This window comes from Phlebotomus papatasi, chromosome 2 (genome assembly GCF_024763615.1).
Source record: "Phlebotomus papatasi isolate M1 chromosome 2, Ppap_2.1, whole genome shotgun sequence".
In the NCBI taxonomy this organism is placed as follows: Eukaryota; Metazoa; Arthropoda; class Insecta; order Diptera; family Psychodidae; genus Phlebotomus; species Phlebotomus papatasi.
Genome location: NC_077223.1, coordinates 46,482,776 through 46,501,762, shown reverse-complemented (window position 1 = coordinate 46,501,762; position 18,987 = coordinate 46,482,776). Strand labels below are relative to the sequence as shown.

The window sequence follows — 18,987 nt, the reverse complement described above, 5'->3', positions numbered from 1 at the left end:
CAAGATATTTTAACATTTTATGAATTCTAAAATCGAGAGATATTGAAAAAACTTCGGAAACTCATTTAAATACTAAAAGACTAAGAACATATGAAATTTAGAGAGTAGGGTGGAATCACCAGTTCTCGCCAGTGCCCCACTTGTCGCCACTTACATTGAAATCGCTATTTTTCGCAATTTATGAAATAAATGAGTCGCAATTTTTTTGTATTGTTTCTGCTTCTACGCATAGAATCGAAAAATAATTATTATTCGTTTTGGATTCACGATTTTGATCACTTTTTAGAGCAATATTTTAAGCAAGTGCATCGAATCCAACATCTCTTACCAAATGTACTAAGTGTCGTCAAATTTTCATCAGGCCAAAAATACATATTTGGGTAAATAATTTGTCTATTGAATATTTAATTGCACTTGTGGAATACATAAAATTTGTATTTAGTCAATTAATATTTCATTTTATATTATTTTTGTATAAAAATGAGGCATGGCGAGAAGTGGTAATACAGTAGAGTCTCGCTATAGGCCATCGCTCTATAGTCCACAATTTATCGACCGTTGATTTCAAAACACTGATTTTAAGTTAGGTTATGTTTTTTAGTTTGCGACATGCATAATTATTTTAATATTTTTGGCAAACTTTATTAAGTAGTTGTGATAATTGTGATCCACAATGAAGAGAGCAAGGACAAGTACCACAATCGCAAAGAAAGTGGAAGCCGTCGAGCAATTTCAATACTAAAAATCGTTGATAATTTTAAAAAATTACATGGACTATAGTGCGACCCAAGTGTCAAATTTGAAACCAAATATGGACTATAGCGAGACTCTACTGTATTCTGGAATTGATTTTACCATCTGTCGCCATATCTTTTCAATAGGCGACGCTAACTTCACTTCGTACATTCTCAGTTGTCAAATCTGCATTGTTTACTTTCTGCAAAAGCCCCATAATTTGATTTCTCAAATAAAAGTGAAGAAAAATCATTTAAAGAGAGTAATAATAAAGTGATCACAAGGAAAGAGAAATGGTGAATGTATTCTTTTCATAGCATTGCCTAAAATAACCGAGTGTGGGTCTTTTCAAGTGGGTGGCGAGAAGTGGTTACAAATTTTACAAAACTGGCGAAAAGTGGTAAAAAGTGGCGACGAAATGGTTATTTTTGCATTATTAATAAAAATCAGTTTTTTAAGTAGTCCAGCGTTATGTTCTAGGATTATTGTTTTCACGTATCTAGAGCCAATACATCTAAGTAACTTTGTGTCAAATTTGACTTATCTTGTAACAAGGATTCAAAAGTTATGATTAAATGAATTTAATTTTTTCCTAAACATGGCGATAGCCGGTTATTCCACCCTACAGACTCTTTTTCCGGGTGACATAAAAAAATCCGTGAGGCAGTTGAATTTTCAAAATTTTGATGACACATTGTTCCCGTTTTGGGTTTTTTTTTTTGTTAAGCAAATGTGCTCTATCTACTGTAATTCTTACTCACTGTAACTTTTTTGGACAGGACGCATGTTTAGAGAGACTGTCGGATTCAGTCAGGTCAGGATTCACTCCATAAATTTTCAATGTAAACAAAAAAATCGTTGGATTTCAAACAATTTAATGGGTAGGGTAGAGTAAGCCCTTTTCGCCACCTTAAGGTTTTGTACCCTTGTAATTCTTACAATTTTTGTCGAAATAAAAAGAAATTTTCTGTACAAGTGGTTTGAAGCATTGTCTCTATAATGAACCAGGAGACTTTCCGAGAATTTTTGGGCATCTAGTTGAAAAAATACATTTCCTGGAACAATGCATGTTTCAGTACTTTTCGCCACTTTGTAAACACTTTTTCGCCACTGTGTAAGCACTTTTTCGCCACTTGTTTTTAATTGATTTTTAAGAAACAGCAGCTTTCGAAAACCCGCAAAAGTATATTGCACAGTACTTTTCTTATTTAACACCTATATTAGACAATTATTAGAGTATTTCGAATGATTTTTTGCACATTTTTTGTTTGCGACAAAAATCAATTGACAATTACGTCTGTTTCAACTAAATTCCGCGAGGTGCGCCACTTGTAAAATGCTTGGAAAAATGAGTGGCGAAAAGTACTTACACAACCGAAAAAAGTAAGCCCTATTTCACCACATCCGTATTTCTTTATTTTTTTGGAAAACATTATTAAATAATGATATTAGAGCGAAGCTTAGTTAATATCAAAGTGACTTTCAGTGAAAAAATATCAAATACTGTACTGCAAAAACATAAAATATTGCAAGACAATTTGTCTGAGCGTTGACAAGTTTATTAAGAACTCCATATTTTTTTGGTGACTGTTCACTTTGTCGACAATTTCTTCAATTAACTTGCAAATAATCTAGTCGGTGGAGTACCAGTTATGGTTTTCTGATTCGTTGGACTAGAGGTTACGAAGTAATTGTCATTTCGTAGTTCCATGAGCTCATAATTCCCTGAAAAAGTGATTTTATTTGTAGGTGGCGAAAAAGTGTTTACTGGCGAAAAAGTACTGACTCTACCCTATCACTCTCAAAATCCGTATGACATTTTGGTCCCGCTCTCACGGATAAGAGAGAGTCTACTGTATATCATTTTCATTTAATGGTACAGTCGATGCAAAATGATTTCTAACTAATTGGCATATTTTCCTGACTTTAAAGGTATTTAAAATCTCTCTTTTAAAAAATATTAACACGTGTCATTTTAAATTAAAAAATAAATCATCAAATCGAATAAATTTTTGATTTAAAAAAAGAATATGTGCAGTATTAAGAAAAACAATAATTTGTTAATTTGCTATTACACCGGGATAATAAAAGTAATAGTTAGTAGTTCATAAGAAACATCAAATAAGAATCAACTGACGAGTGTTTTATAACAAACGCGAAATGACGAAATCATATACGAGTGCTGGCAGCAGGAGAGGAAAGGAATCTCGAATTAAAAAGAGAAACCATGTTGCACGAAAATTGCCATAGATTTGGCTTCTTCCTCGCTTCAGTGACGGGTGACTGAGTGTGGGAGGAGGGATACGATTTTATACTAGACGAGCTATTTATTGGAACAAATTCGTTACTAATATTGGGTATCTTTTTATTCCTCCTAGAGGTACAAATTTATTCCAAAAATTTTCGGTGTCCGTGGACGAGTTACTTTTTGGAACAAATTCGTTACTAATATTGATTATCTTTTTGAGTCTCGTAAAATGAACAAGATTGTGGCAAAAATTATGTTGTCCGTGGACGAGCTAATTTTTGGAACAAATATGTGCCGAAATTTTTTACTGTTTATAGAACGATGGCCTATAGCATGGTTCTACTGTAATAATAATAAATTCCCATCAGTTTCCCACGAACTAAGCCAGTTCTCGGCTTAAGAGTAGAGACGGATTAGTCAGACACTGACGGAAATGTAATTTTATAATCGAGATTTTCCACCTGATAGCGAAATAGAGCCCGGCTGGTGGATTCCCTTCCCTGTTCGCGGGAAATTCATATTTCCCGCCTCTCGCTCCAAGCAAGGCCTTGGAGGTATAGTTCTGTTGCCTGCCGTGTGGGGGATTGGCTGACAGGCGACACTGTCAGTTAGTCGGGAACATAGCCTGGGAGGGCCTAGAGGTGTTCGGATGGGGGTACAGAGCTATGTCACTGCCGGGCAATTGGCCGCTATAAGCCTTGGTCTCCCAGAGGAATCTTTCAGGGCAAGAGTCCGACAACAATCTGATCGCTATTTTGACTACAATTACATTAAGCAATTAAGCCATCTCTCGGCTTAAGTCGTAAGTGTGCCTAGGGTATAATATTTCTTTGCATTTTTGAGCAGGTTTAGCTATTTTTTTTAAATAATTTGTTTGGCTAAAAAAACCCAAAAATATAATTAAAGAAAATTATTTGAATTTACTCCAAGAATTTTTCGTAACATTTTCTTTTGTATTTTTTTTAAAAATGTAATTATATGTATTTTTAAATATTTGCCTATTTCATTGCTACATGATCTTTAATTAAAGTTTATATCGAGGAACTTAAGATAAAACTTCGATTCAATTTCAATTTATTTAATAAATGCCTACATTAGTTTACTTACTGCCCTACAACATTTTATAACATGTTCGCCTTGCCGCTACTAGGTGGGCACATAGAGTAATCCAGCTTGAGCCTACTTTGTTTAAAAAAAATAACATTCGGAATCTTCTAATGAATTTTCTAATGAGTGCTTCAGTGGAAAATGTTATAAAAACAAATGTGCTGAAAAAGTAATCTTGAAAACAAAAAGTCTTTTCCTGTTTCCGCCTTCTATGCCAAATTTCTTATTTTCGTAGCAATAAACCTTGTCAGGTGAGTTACGTTAGCTGTGACGCCTGTGGCCCACAAAGGATCAAAGGTGTCATTTTCATGGGGCATTTTCTGCAGTAAATTTTGGCCTGGGGATCTTTATGCCTAGAGAATTAGTAATGCTCACCCTTGCAGTAATCCTCCCGACTCTCCTGTTCCTCCTCTTCGCTCGTGTACATCTTGTCGAAGTCCTCGATGGTCTCGTTCGAGGAGCTGTGCGAGGGCTCCGCATGGTGGTTGAATGTGTTGCTGGTGGACACAGTGCTGGCCGGAGTGGTGATGGCTGTTGCGGATGGGTCAGTCTCCACGGGGGACGCCCTGTCTGCTCCCTGAGATGTTCCTGTGTTCCCCTCACCGCCCCATTCGTCCACCTGGCCCTTGGCTTTCTTCTTATTTGGCTTATGACGTTTCTTCTTTGCCTGTATCACTAAAACACGCCTATTTACATCGGATTTACTATTCATTGTCCACTTGCCACCGACGCCACTTGATTCTCTACATCAATATCACCACACCACGGGCCAAAGGATGCTCCCAGAGCCAACAATTGATGCGAAAAAGGCTGAGGAAGAGCTCGCGATTGAATTTTTTTTGCACATACACGGAAAATTCTAGTGACAATGGCGACGCACAGTGTTAGTGATTTGACGTTCAGAAAACTTCCTGCGAATTTTCTCTGCAGATTTCTCCAACCCGGTTGACCACTAGAAATTGTCACTTTCTCACCACGAACCGTACCTCATACGGGAATTGTAGTACGAGCCGCCTAATGCAAAATGCGAATCTATTGGCTTTAAAATGATTTGGTATTGCTTTTATGTCAATATGGGAAATATTTCATACTTAGTTTTGCTTTTAAAATCGTCAAGAGGCTTGGTAAATTTATTTGATGTGAAATAAAAGTGGAATTTTATTTCATCCCGCCGTCTTTGTTAAATGTCGCACTGGAATATTTTTCGGCTCACACCTCAAGAGTTAAAACGTCAAATTCGTCGTTCGTTATTTGGAGGGAAAATCCACAAAGAGCATCGTGTGTTGTTATTTAGCGAAAAATTGGAATTTTCCCAGAAAATATCATTGTAAAACTGTGCAAAAATGTATCAGCCTCCAATCAATTCTTTCTTCAACACAAGAAAGAGGTGTGCAAGTGAATATTTAAGTGCTCCCACGAGCAAGAAACTCTTGCTTGCTCCTGATGGTGACGCTCTCAAATCAACTGAAGTCAAAACTGACGAAAAAGGTAGTTTTTCTTTGACTCTTTTATTTAAAAGCAATATTAGTTTAATTATATTTTATATTTGCAGTGCAAAAGTGTTCTAAGACGGTGCAAAATGTCGAAAATGGAGAGAAATCCACAACTAACCTCACAGCTAGACGTCAAGTTGCTGTGGCTTCACGGAAGAGGAGGCTCCTCCCGGCACAGAAGATATCTGTTGCCGGACAGGGGACCTCGGTGACTACGGGAGTCTTTACCTGCAACAACAGCCAGGAGAATGTGGAAGAGAAAGAGCATTCAGTGGAACTTTCAATCAAGGAGATTCAGAAGAAAGTGAAGAACAGCAAGAAACTTCCGGATCTCAAGGAGCAACTGAAGAAGCTGCAGGAGATGGAGAAGAAGCGTCAGGAGTTGCTGAAGCAGAGAAAGGGCCCAGCGAAGGCCGAGGTGGAAAAAGAAGGAGGTCAAGCGCTTAAGAAATTCGACAAACTCGAAATGGAAGTGTTTACGAGGTGAGTACTAATTGTTAACCCTAACTACTTTTTAGAAGGCGTGATTCTCAAGTTGATTCATGCGGGCAAACTGTTCTTTGTAGGGTGGATTGTGGAAATTGAGACACTTAAGAAAAAAATTCAATTTCAAATGAATTTTTAAGCCGAATAATATTTATTTTTTTCATTTTCTTTGTATCATGAGATTGCTTGTGAAATATTCTAACAGAATCTTAACAGTTTTTAATAGATATTTCAACCAAATTATTGGAATATTCCATCAAATTAAAGAAAAAACACATTCTGAAAAGATGGACAAAATTTTGGAAAGTGGGACAAAAATTTTTGGAAAGTTGGACATAGTTGATATTAATGACAAAATATTATACGAAATATGTAGAAAATCAAATGTTGAGGGATAATCCCTCCTTTATGTCCGGATAACAGTTGAGGAACGCTAATTACCAAGAACTCCCTGGACGTCCAACCAAAAAACCTCATCCGGCCAGGTCCTTTTCCACTTGCTTTGTGAGTTCTGTAGAGGCTCCTATTTGTCTTTCTCCAGGAGTTTTTGCGATATTTACTATCCATTCTGTCAGAAAAAGTGGTCTTCGGAATCTGGAAATCCTGGCAGCCTTTTCCAGGAGATTTTCTCCTTATCAGCTGCTAACAGCTGTTGCAACTACTTCTCCGGGTACTTAAGGATCTTTGTCGACCTTGTTAACATGATTTCACTGCACAGAACCACCAAATTCATTCACAAAATCAACTTGTCCAAGATTTTATAAAACTTGTTTTGAAAGCAACGCGAAATTAAATCACTTTTCTATCCTTTTTAAATGTAATGCCGAGCTCACAATAACTTTTATTTATAAACAAATTTTCAAAATTTTCAATGAGAGTGAGCGAGATGACTAGATGTAGATCTCACTTACTCTCATTAAAATGTCAAAAATATGTTTACAAAACATTAGTTATTGTGCGCCAAGCATAATATTTCACAAATATTTTTTATTCACCTTTCAAATGGATGTATGTCCTTCGATTTTCACTACGCACTTAATAATATTTCACAACTTATGCCGAAAAATCAAACAAAACACTGATATTTTCCTAGCAATTTCCATAAGAAACAGAGAAAATGACAACTACTGTGTCAAGGTTATGAATATCACGCATGCAATACAGTACCCACTTTGTAATCTGGATGATTGGAATATACAGTACTACAGTAGACTCTCTCTCAATCGGGAATATGGGGCAAAATGTCATCCAGTTTAGCGATAGAATTGAGCGTCAAAGCCTTTGTAAATTCCACAAAAAGCGCTCAATTATAAAGAATCACGATAAAATAGGAAGAACTACAGCGAATTTGAGCGAATTAGCTTCATAATTAAACGTGAAAATTGTCAACAAAATTTGTCGCCCGATTGAAAAAGAGCCGATTGAGTGAGAGTCTACTGTATGACAGATGTCCGCTTCGTAATCCGGATGGATTTTTTGAATTTGTTCAACGTCTCGAAAATATAATACAAGGTTTTTTTTTGAAGAATTTGTATAAATTTTTAAAGAAGAATAAAAAGACATGGGGTAAGAGCTCATAATTTTGGATAGTTTCTAAATTTGGACACTTTGAGGATAAAATTGGACACTAAAAATAAATTGATTAAAATGATGGATTTTTATTCCAATATTTGTTGAATAATGAATTCTATCTAAATATTTGTTCTCTTTGGAAGATTTTAACTCTAAATACGTTAAATTTTGAATATGATTTGAATTAAAATAGTTTTGTTGAAAATTCAGTGTAAGCAATTGCTTACGAGAAATATGACAGAACTTCGTGTTTACTTCAATCTTATTTAGTTGTGGTGAAGTATTAACAATTTTTCTTCGCAGTTTTTAAGTGATATTATTAAATATTCATTGAATATTGAGTTGATTCACATTTATAGTGACTTGATGATTTGACTTGAAGTGAGATTTGCCTTGTGAATTACGTTTTTCGTGTGAAAAATGGGGAATTTTCTAAGAGATTCACCAGTGAGGTGATACTCCTTATTTTGGACAGGTGTTCTTCTTTTGAAATTTTGTGAAGTTTTAGCTTTTATGATAACAAGGTTGTATAAATGCCTCGAGAAATGAATGAGCATCATATCTACGAACGAAATGTAGTGAGAAAAGCCTTGAAAGGCTCCCGGAAAGGCCAAGGAATGAGCGAATCCTCGCGTACTTTGAGTACCGAAGTCAACTCACTTTGATGAATGATAAGGAAAGTTTCCGGGCTTCTTGTGACATTCTACGGTTCCTTTATATAAACAGGAAGAGTACTTGGTTAGATTGTATCTTGAAATGGAGAATAATAGGCATCCTATTGAGGCGTATTAGCTGTTCAAATTTACAGCCAAATTGTCCAAATTAATAACCAAGTTGTCCAAAATTCGAGTCATATTCACCTCTACATATCAATTCATTTTTAAACGTATTAAGACTAATTTTAGTAAAAACAAAGACGATAAACAGCTTGCCAAGTTTCTAAACAACCCTTCTGAAAAGAGAGTAACAAAAAAGGTCAATTAGTATTTAAAATATAGCACTTTAAACTCAGTACATTGATGCTTATAAGCACCCTGTCCAAAATTATGAGCCCTTACCCTAATTAGAGAATTCTACGCTATTATACTTCAATTATTAAACAAAAACATCACAGGATAATTAATTTTCATTGCTGGACACACATGTATACATAACCTCAAAATTAATTTAAATATAACCGTCGAGAACTCATCCGGATTACCAAGGGGTTATTCATATGCAAATAGAGTGGCTCGAGATCCCGGGTTCCCTGATAAAATGTATGGGTTCCCCGAGTTCCCTGAGAGTTCCCTGAAAAATGTATGTGTTTCCCGAGTTCCCTGAGAGTTCCCTGAAAAATGTATGGGTTCCCCGAGTTCCCTGAAAAAATATATGGGTTCCCTGAAAAAATACATGTGTTCCCCGGGTTCCCTGAAAAAATGTATGGGTCCCCCGAGTTCCCTGAGAGTTCTCTGAAAAATGTATGGGTTCCCCGGGTTCCCTGAAAAAATGTATGGGTTCCCCGGGTTTTCTAAAAAAATGTATGGGTTCCCCGAGTTCCCTGAAAAATGTATGGGTTCCCCGGGTTCCCTGAAAAAATACATGGGTTCCCCGGGTTCCCTGGAAAAATGTATGGGTTCCCCGGGTTCCCTGAAAAAATGTATGGGTTCCTCTGGTTCCCTGAGAGTTCCCCATGAGTTCCCCGTGAGTTCCTCGAGTTCCCCGTGAATTCCCCGGGTTCCCTGTGGGCTTCCTGGCCAGATTGGCTCGAGTTCCCCAAAATGAGTTACCCCTTGCGGATTACGCCGATCCGGATTAGGGAGCGGGCACTGTACATTTTTTAAATTCTTCTTGCAAGTCACTCTTTGATTATTTAATAACGATTTTTGCATTATAACTTCTCAAATAATCACAAAATTATGTTTAATAATCTTTTATCGAAAATTGAAATATTTAATTGATTTATTATCAAGTTTTTAAGGAGGTGTCTCACATTCCACACTGCTTTGTCCAACTTTCCAAACTGTCTCGCTTTTTAGATAAATCACCCTAGTCCCAAAATTGTATTTGTGTCTTTTAGAAATTTCATTGCCAATTGCAATAACTGTGATTTTTTGCAAAAGTATCACAGCTAACGCATTTTCATGCTCTGCAATTTATTTGCTGACTCCCAAGACTTCGGCAAAAGAGGTCAACCGCATTGTTATTTTTACCATTTTTCAGTCCTACCAAAGTCTTCAAATCGCCCATGAAGATGAACACACCCACGCCGAAGAAGTCTGGAAGTAAGATAGATACTGGGCTCATGAGTCCTCGGAAGGATGTGGCCAAGAGTGCCCGAAAATTGCTTTTCAGTCCCGTGAAGGGTGAACCATCGGCTACTGAGGGTTCAAGCACGGTGCCGGCTTATGAGAAGTATGCTTCTTTGGTGGAAAGTGGTCGTCCGGGTGTTCAATTGCCCTTCAAGTATCGTCAGCTCGTGGAGATTTTCAAGAGCTGCGATGCTGTCTGTGCGATGTTTCACAATCGCAAGGAGACCATTACATTTAAGAAACTGAAACCGGCCGTTCAGCAGCTCTGCAGAAAGACCTTTACGCCTGGCCATTTAGGGCAGATAAAGACAATTTTTCCGGAAGCTTACAATTTTCATCAGTCCAAGACACGAAATTATGGATCAACGTCAAAGCAGGATTACTATCAGCTCGTTATTGAGCCCGGTCAGGAGACTCTGAGTCCACAGATTCTCCTCGAGAGACACAAAATCTTCACCAGTTCCATCGAGATGATGGTGAGAAAGGAACACGATGCCTTTCTCAAATCTCTGTCTCCACCAATGTTGATTCCCATTGAAAAGATTACCCGATGGCATCCGGAATTCGATCTGGAAACCTGTTCAGCGATTCCTGAAGCGGATCTTCCACGAGCTCCAAATGAGGAAAAGTTTTCCTCGGCCAAGGATGTCCTGTCTGCAGCTAAGAATCTGTTCAACTGCTCAACTCCTTTGGAACGGACAATGGAGCTCCTGGAGACACGTCAAATTAACCCGGAACCCTCAAAGGCAGAAACTGTGGCGGCAAATCTGCTCAAGCGTGTCCCAGCGAAGCTTCTAGAGAAGATCCGGGCTAAACAGGCCGCCAAGACGCTGGATGCCATGACAAGGCGTCCGAGTCAGGATCAGGAAACATTAACGTACAGTCGACTCCCAGAACTAGCCAAACACATTCGCAATATTTTCCTGACGGAGAAAAAGACTTGTCTGCCACTTGAACTTGTCCTGGGAAAGATCAGCAATAGCTATCGTATAAATCTTTCCACTTGTGCCATAGAGAATCTCATAGAGACTCTCCGGAAAGAGGCCAAAGAATGGGTGTCCGTGGAGGAGATCCGAAAGGTGAAGTACCTCAAATTATCCCGGGGAATTGACTTTTGGGAAATTTCCCGGAAACTGGAACGTCTGGCAGCTGAGAAGAGTGTCTGAGTGCCCTCAAAAATCAATGTCCTGTGGCGGAGACGCTGCTGAATTTTCCAATTATCACACGTCATAATTCACTTAATGTTCCCCTCGAAGCAGAGAGTGGAACGGTTTTTTTTTGCTTGCGTTTCTGAGTGTGAAATAAATGGCAATTCTGCTGAAGAGATCATCACAGTGTCACCAAGTCTGTCACGGGAAGATCATGCAGAGGGTATTGATGCTAGTGTTGTGCATATCAAAGTGCTCCTGCAGCAATATGCAGGATTTTGCAGTGAGTGTGGATGATATTCTCAGTGATAGCCTCATGCCAACTGCCCTTCTTCTTGACCAGAGTCCACACCATGCACAGGTAGTTACACCAACTGGGTGAGGTTGATCCTTAATCCTTCTGAAAATTGTACAGCAGCAATTTCTCGTCAGCGGAATTGACATTGAAAGATACTTTTTTTTCAGGTTTTGTTTTCTAGTTAAAATTTTCTTTGAGAAATTCTAGTTTTTTTTTCTTTCAGTTCAATAAAATAGTTCCACAAATTGTGAATAACATTAAGTTTTCGTTCAATAAAATTTCATTATTTTGCAATAAAAAAATACTTTTGAAATCCCTTTTGCACAAATTGGGCTCTATAAAATTCCTTTTCCTGATTTCAAATGAGTATGAATGTTAGGACAAATTTGGGTTTGTAAAATAATGAGTTGGACAATAAATTGAAGTTTAAAAAATGAAGTGCTATTTATTTGGAACTATTGAATATAGGGGAAGTGCTTATAATTTTGGACAGTCTGCATATAAGCATCGATATCCTAAGTTTGAAGTGCCATATTTTCAATACTAATTGACTTTTCTTGTTACTCTCATTTCAGAAGGATTGTTTAGAAACTTGGCAAGCTATTTATCATCTCATTTTTACTAAAATTAGTTTTAATACGTTTAAAAATGAATTGATATGTAGAGGTGAATTTGACTCTTATTTTGGACAACTTGGTTATTAATTTTTACAACTTGTCTGTAAATTTGGACAGATAATCCGCCTCAACAGGATGCTCATTGTTCTTCATTTCATGAACCAATCTTACCAAGTCCTCTTCCTGGTCATGTAAGGGAAACGTGGAATGTCACAAGAAGCCCAGAAACTTTCCATATCATTCATTAAAGTGAGTTGACTTCGGTACTCCAAGTACGTGCGGATTCGCTCATTCCCTGCCCTTTCCGGGAGCCTTTCAAGGCATTTCTCACTGCATCTCTTTCGTAGAGATGATGCTCCTTCATTTCTCCAGGCATTTGTCCAACCTAGTCATCACAAAAGCTAAAACTTCACGAAATTTCGTGAGAAAAACACCTGTCCAAAATAAGAATCATCACCTCACTGGTGAATGTCTTAAAAAATTTCCCATTTTTCACACGAAAAATATAATTCACAAGGCAAATCTCACTTCAGGTCAAATGTACAAATCATCAGTAACGTGAATCAACACAATATTCAATGAATATTCAATAATATTACTCAAAAACAGCGAACAAACTTTGTTAGTACTTCACCAAAACTAAATAAGACTGAAGTAAGCCACGAAGTTCTGTCATATTTCTCGTAAGCAATTGCTCACACTGAATTTTCAACAAAGCAATTTCAACTCAAATCTTATTCAAATTTTAACGTATTTAGTGTTAAAATATTCCAAAAGGAACAAATATTTAGATATAATTCATTATTCATCAAATATTGGAATAAAAATCCATCATTTTAATCAATTTATTTTTAGTGTCCAATGTTATCCTCAAAGTGTCCAAAATAAGAAACTGGACAAAATTAGAAGCATTTCCCCTAACTATGACGACTATGGCAAAGTGAAATTCGCTGAATGTTTGCACATAAAGTTCAAAAATTAATTATTAATTTTTATTTGCTCAAATCGCTCGAATAATAAAATAACGAAAAGGTAAGGGATGAAAAGGAATGAAAAGAAATAAGTTAATAGTTTATCTTGAAATATTTCTATTTAATGTGAACCATTTTTTTAATAATGACATCCGGATGACAATCCTTTTTAGGCGAAATTAACTCTTTCACGTCACACTTTTATTCAGCAAGTGAATTCATGTAAAATTGAGTTTTTCCTAATGCTTTATGATCAAATATAATAGTTCTGAGAGAAAAAAAATTTCCATTGCGTGAAAACTTGGAAAAACCTCGGGTCATATATGACCCTATTGTCCTCAAGGGAAGTGTGCATACCATTTTCAAAATTTATATCACGGGCTTTTTAAGTTTTTTTTGCTTGAAGTTATTAATTTGGCCAAAACCATGACAAACTGGATTGTCTTGATGAACACTGTACTCCTGATGTTCAAGGAATCTTCCTGGTAATCCTTTGAACAGTCTCTGTCACAATATTTTGAGTGGTATTTGGCAAAAATAAACTTATCTACATATTTATTCACACACAATACAATTGCACAATATGAGACGCTTACAGAATACTCTAAAATATTGCAAAATATGTTATAATTCATCAGATATAAGATGAATTATAGATGTCCCACCTGCATTTCACAAAGAAAAACAATGTCCCAACTACATTTCGCTATAGATTTGGGACGAAAACACTGTTACCCTTGCCGACAATAGGGTCATATATGACCCGGAAAATTCTACACGCTTTTCTGGAAAATTGAGAGTAGTTTATTATATCAAAATATGCAATATACAATCTTTGGATATCCTATTTTGTATTTCTAAAGAACTTTTTGCTGAAAAAAATAAATTAATATAAAAAATTTTGAAAAAGAAAAGTCATTTCACAAAGTTCGAAATTCGTGATTTTTGATCTCAAATATTTTTTTTCCTGAATATCTGGAGTCTTAAGAAAATTATCCAAGAATCTTACATCCTTCTTTTATGATGTCGTGCACAAACAGATAGATTCCAATTAATGTAAAATAGTCAAAAAAAACTTTTTTCCCCGGATCATATATGACCCTAATGACGTGAAAGAGTTAAATTAAATTCAATTAAATTATAACTGGTGGAGGGTGTAAAATATAACTGCACGTAATAACGGAATGAATAAAATATCTGAAATTGAAAATTGGTTCAAGTACGCATTTAAAAATATTTTAATATTGTCCAGCGCACAACAACTTTTGTTTGTAAACATGTTTTCGGTGCTTCCTAGGAGAGGGAGTGAGACCTAAATCTAGTCATCTCGCTCACTCTCATAGGCAGTTTGAAAACACGTTTACAAACAAAAATTATTGTGCGTTGGACATATAATAACCAACGTACAATAACTTTTGTTTTGTAAACATGCTTTTGACATTTCAGTGAGAGTGAATGAAACGTAAATCTAGTCATTCCGCTCTCTCTTATAGGAAATTTTGAATACATGTTTACAAACAAAAGGTATTGTGCGTTGGGCATAACAATTGACATAACTACAAAACATATTCGAAAATCGTTAAAATCGATTGGGTCAATTTTGAGCAAAGATATAAATATCTTATTTTTGACGTATTTTAGGGGGATATCAAACGAATGAAGGGGAAGGGGGAAAACAGGAAGAGATTGCGTAGACTCTCACTCAATCGGCTCTATTTCAATCGGGCGAAAAATTTTGTTGACAATGTTCACGTTTAATTATGAAGGTAATTTGCTCAAATTCGCTCTAGTTCTTCCTATTTTATCGTAATTCTTTATAATTGAGCGCTTTTTGTGGAATTTACAAAGGCTTTGACGCCCAAATCTATCGATAAACAGGATAACATTTCGCCCCAAATGCCCATTTGAGAGAGAGTCTATATACTTTGAGATTATGTCGTTTTAGAAAGCTCACCGAAGACCGTAAGTCGATATCTCTCACCGTTTTTAGTTTTTTCAATTTAAATTTATTTAAAAACAAACTACGACAAATAGGGTACAACCCTCTTACAAATGCGTGGCAGTGAAAAACGAAAAAAAGGAAACATGAAAAAAGAAAAAAATCAAAGAAAAACAACAAAGTGAGAATAGTGGGAGACTCAAAAAATCAAGCTGAGATTGCGTTAACTCTTTCCGGACCGCAGCATATGCTGCAAACCAATTTTACAATTTTTTAATCAAAAATATCTAAGCTCAGGAATTAATTGAGGTCTTACAAAAAATATCTTACATTTGGACATCCTTATAGTTTGTAATCATCCACAAGAATAGGATTTTTATCAGTTCTGAATAATTAAAAAAACATTGTTTTTCATAGAATAATGCATATGCTTCTTTGGGTACTACAGTCCCAAAAGAGACGAAAGAGTTAAAAGAAAAAAAATTAGAGTACTAATTGTGGAGCTCAGAGGCAAAATGACACATATCCTATGCTTTAGCCATAGGATATGTGTCATTTTGCCTCTGAGCTACACAATTGTGAAGCCCATGACTGAAATGCCCTTGGATAGAGACAACAGATCTGCGAGATTTACCAGGAAGAGAGTTGTAGAGCGAGACACCCCGGACTAATAATGTTCGGTAAAAAGTCTAATCGAACCCCCCCCCCCCTAATCAGAAGGGAAGCCAAGTAATTCGGGCACTCAGTCGCTATCAGGCGGTGCAGAAAAAGAAGGGCACGAATCTGAAGGAAGGATGGCAAATCACATCCAATAAAAACATACCTATGAGGAGTAATAGGGTCACGGGAACTCAGCGGAGCACAGATATATTTTTTATATATCTTATATCGCTGGCAGCCAAAATCCCGAAAAGGCCAAAATCCCGAAAGCCAAAATCACGAAAGCCAAAATCCCGAATTTTCAAAAGCCTGAAAGGGATGAAATTATATGGAGGAAAATGTTTAGAATAATTTTCTAAGACACAGAAGATTTCCCTTTGCCTCCAGCAAACGCGAGTGCAATCGTGGGAGTAGCTGTGAGCTTTCGGGATTTTGGCGTTCGGGATTTTGACCGGAACCCGTCTTGAAAATTATTCTAAACATTTTCCTCCAGATAATTTCATCCCTTTCAGGATTTTGAAAATTCGGAATTTTGGCTCACACCGACTTAAAACACTTAGGGGAGACCGGGGCAGAATTAGCCACGTATAGTATTAGATAGTGGGGTGTTAGAGTTTTCCTTAGAAAGAATATTAAGCAAACTGCTATCCTTTCAGAGTAATTAACTCTCTGCGTATTCATTTAAATATTTGTCAGTCTAATTTAAACATATTTTTCATAATTTATAGACAAACAAAAATATCATTTGCTGGCTAATTTTACCCCGGTCTCCCCTAAGCCATATTGCCAAACCTCAGGTTTGAAGCTCGTATAACGATTAGGTAGAATATTAGACAATTAAATATGAACAATTGCATAAGAAAATGATATTAAAATCCCATAGTCGAATTTATTTACAGTAAATTGAAAAATATTTTTATTATTTTTCATGACTGGCTCGAATTGGAAAGATGGTTAATTCCGTTCCAGTGAATAAAAGTGAAGATGGAAGCTGGAAAAATGCTTTTTCCACCATGAGATTCCACAGAGACAAAATGAATGAGTACAAATGCAGCAATTTTCTTACTGAAAATCTCTTATCGGAAATGTTTCCATCCTCTCATATCCTCACCAATAGAATTGGTGTTTTAGAGGGAAATGATTCACTAAATATTAGAAAAATTAATTCCAAAGGGAACATGTTGTATGATGAAGGATCATCTGGATATAGCAATTGGTTGGAAAAGTCCTCAACTCTTGAAGATATTTACGATAACTATATGAAAAGAAGTGTTAATTCGTCTTCCAAAAAACGTATCGACCGAACTTTTGATAAAGATCAATCAGAGTATGATGAATGGAGCGAGTACGAAGAAGGTGATATTACAGGTAAGTATTTTTATCCTACCCGTCTTACCGTTTTAAATAGGAATCAATTGGAATGATAAGGAATATTTATTAGGATACGCTGTGCATAATCCACCAGTGTCAGAAATTCAAGACAGCGATGGGATGCACTACAATATGCCCCATCATACTCAGTTTAGTCGTCCAGAGAGTGATACAATGTCTTATTCTTCGCCATATGGAAATCATGAACAGTACTATGATACAGAGATGCACCCACCTCAAGCAACAGCCGGAAGTAAGACTGGTAGGAAGAGTTAGAGAAGTCAAATATATTAACAATTTCTCTTGTTCTTCCCTGTCTTTCCTTGAAACTTGCAGACCTTCCCCTCTCATTTTCAACTCCTTTCTTCACTTTGGGTAATCCTTCTTTCTCTGTTGAGGACTTTGGCAAGAATTTTCATCTAAATTCTGACTTTCTCAATACCAATGAGATCTTGACTGCTTCAGGTGACTGATTACTTTAATGCTTTCGATCATGCGAGTGACCAGTGAATGTAAAGATTTTATTTTCTATTTCCAAAAAGGTTACTATCACGACCACGATGACTATCCGATGCAAGAATCCAAGTTTGGCAAGGCACTTGGTCTGAAAGATCTATTTGAGATCGCCCTAACAACCCTGGCTTTTCTTTCATTCGGAATGTTTATTCTTCATGTAATCATGTGCATTACAATGGTAAATCTTTTTAATTTTTTTTTAAGTTTAGTTAATTTTTTTTTGTAAAATTTGAGGATTGTTTTTCAAATATGTAGGGTAAGTGTGTCAAATTCCGGCCAGCTTTCAATTTCGACCATCTTTTTTGTTCCTCGAATTTCCATGAACTTTTAGATTTTACGTACTCTAAAGATTATACGATGCAAAAGAATAACAAAAAATGTAACTTCGACAAACGAGATGACGTGAAAAAGATATTGGTAGAATTCCTGAAGGGCAAGGAACTATGAGAATGAAGGTGGCCGAAATAGGGCACCAAAGTTATGTCTACAACATTTTTATTCATTTTAAAATGTATTAAAAATGATTTTAGAGTAAAAAAAGACGGTAAACACTTTACAAGGTTCCAAGCAACAGTGTTTGAGAAGAAAGAATAAAAAAATCAATTTGAATTTAAAATATTACATTTCAAACTTAAGACTTTGACGCTTGCATGCAACTATTCCGAAATTTGGCACACTTACCCTATACACTGAGGAAAAAAGAGGGTGCGATTAACATTTTTTCCTCGTAAATTTAACACTTTTTTTGGTGTAAAAATATATCAACATTTTTTAATGTTAATTTTACACCTTATTAATGGTAAAATTAACATGAAAAAGGGTACCTTTAACCCCTAATACACCTAAAAAGGGTAATATTTACACCGATTTTGGATCAATACTGCAGGGTAAAATTAACATTTCCGGAATGTTATTTTAACTTTTTCGGATTTCTCTCAGTATAGTATCAAGTTGGTAGTTAATAAGAACGATCAAGTAATTTAACTTTATTTAGGGAAATACCACCAACAACATGATGATGATGCCAATGGATATGGGTCCGGAAACTGAAGAGATTCGCGGTAAAAGGGAAGCATCTTATTCAATGGTGATGAAGATGAATGATTTGGCCAGAATTACCTTAATGTCAATTGATGCTGCTCAAGTTGCTGACACCGACAAAGGGATATGCCTTCAACTTGCAATTTGTGAAAACAACAAACTCTCTAGAACATTTACTGATTCAACCAAATACTGGATACCACTGTGGAGTCTTGGCATGACATGGTATTCTTCCAGAATAATTAAAGGACAGCCAGCAATGATGTCTATTATAGATAGTCTCAAGGCTGCTCTATTGGGCTTGGGAGGGGCAGATTGTGCAAAAACATTTGCCAAATGTGACCACACCCATCAGAAGAAACAGAAAATTCTAACAAGAAGGAAACGTCTTGCAGAAAATTATATATTTAATTGGGATATATAAGTGTGATGAAATAATAATTAAAGAGATTGCACTAATTTACCAAAACGAATAAAAAAATATGTATTACGTT

At 36.2% G+C, this 18,987-nt stretch overlaps 3 protein-coding genes across 3 annotated transcripts in view; 2 read left to right on the top strand and 1 right to left on the bottom strand.

The window, feature by feature from the left end:
• Window positions 1–5,323, bottom strand: part of LOC129801311 (SRSF protein kinase 3) — a 19,339-nt gene extending 14,016 nt beyond the window's left edge. Inside the window, exon 1 of the mRNA XM_055846210.1 lies at window positions 4,466–5,323. Within this exon, the coding sequence (XP_055702185.1) occupies window positions 4,466–4,802 (337 nt within the window). The 5' untranslated portion in view covers window positions 4,803–5,323. The remainder of the gene's footprint in view (window positions 1–4,465) is intronic.
• Window positions 5,324–5,433: 110 nt separating this feature from the next.
• LOC129801313 (DNA replication factor Cdt1) lies at window positions 5,434–11,680 on the top strand. Its single transcript, XM_055846211.1, has 3 exons — window positions 5,434–5,578; window positions 5,643–6,066; window positions 9,844–11,680. Exons 1-3 carry the CDS (start codon window positions 5,434–5,436, stop codon window positions 11,096–11,098), a joined length of 1,824 nt encoding a protein of 607 aa, XP_055702186.1. The 3' UTR covers window positions 11,099–11,680.
• A 4,835-nt stretch (window positions 11,681–16,515) lies between these two features.
• On the top strand, window positions 16,516–18,917 carry LOC129800974 (uncharacterized). The gene is made up of 5 exons (XM_055845723.1): window positions 16,516–16,933; window positions 17,007–17,189; window positions 17,273–17,401; window positions 17,479–17,630; window positions 18,447–18,917. The coding sequence occupies exons 1-5, from the start codon at window positions 16,516–16,518 to the stop codon at window positions 18,915–18,917; spliced, it is 1,353 nt and encodes a 450-aa protein (XP_055701698.1).
• Window positions 18,918–18,987: the final 70 nt, after the last annotated feature.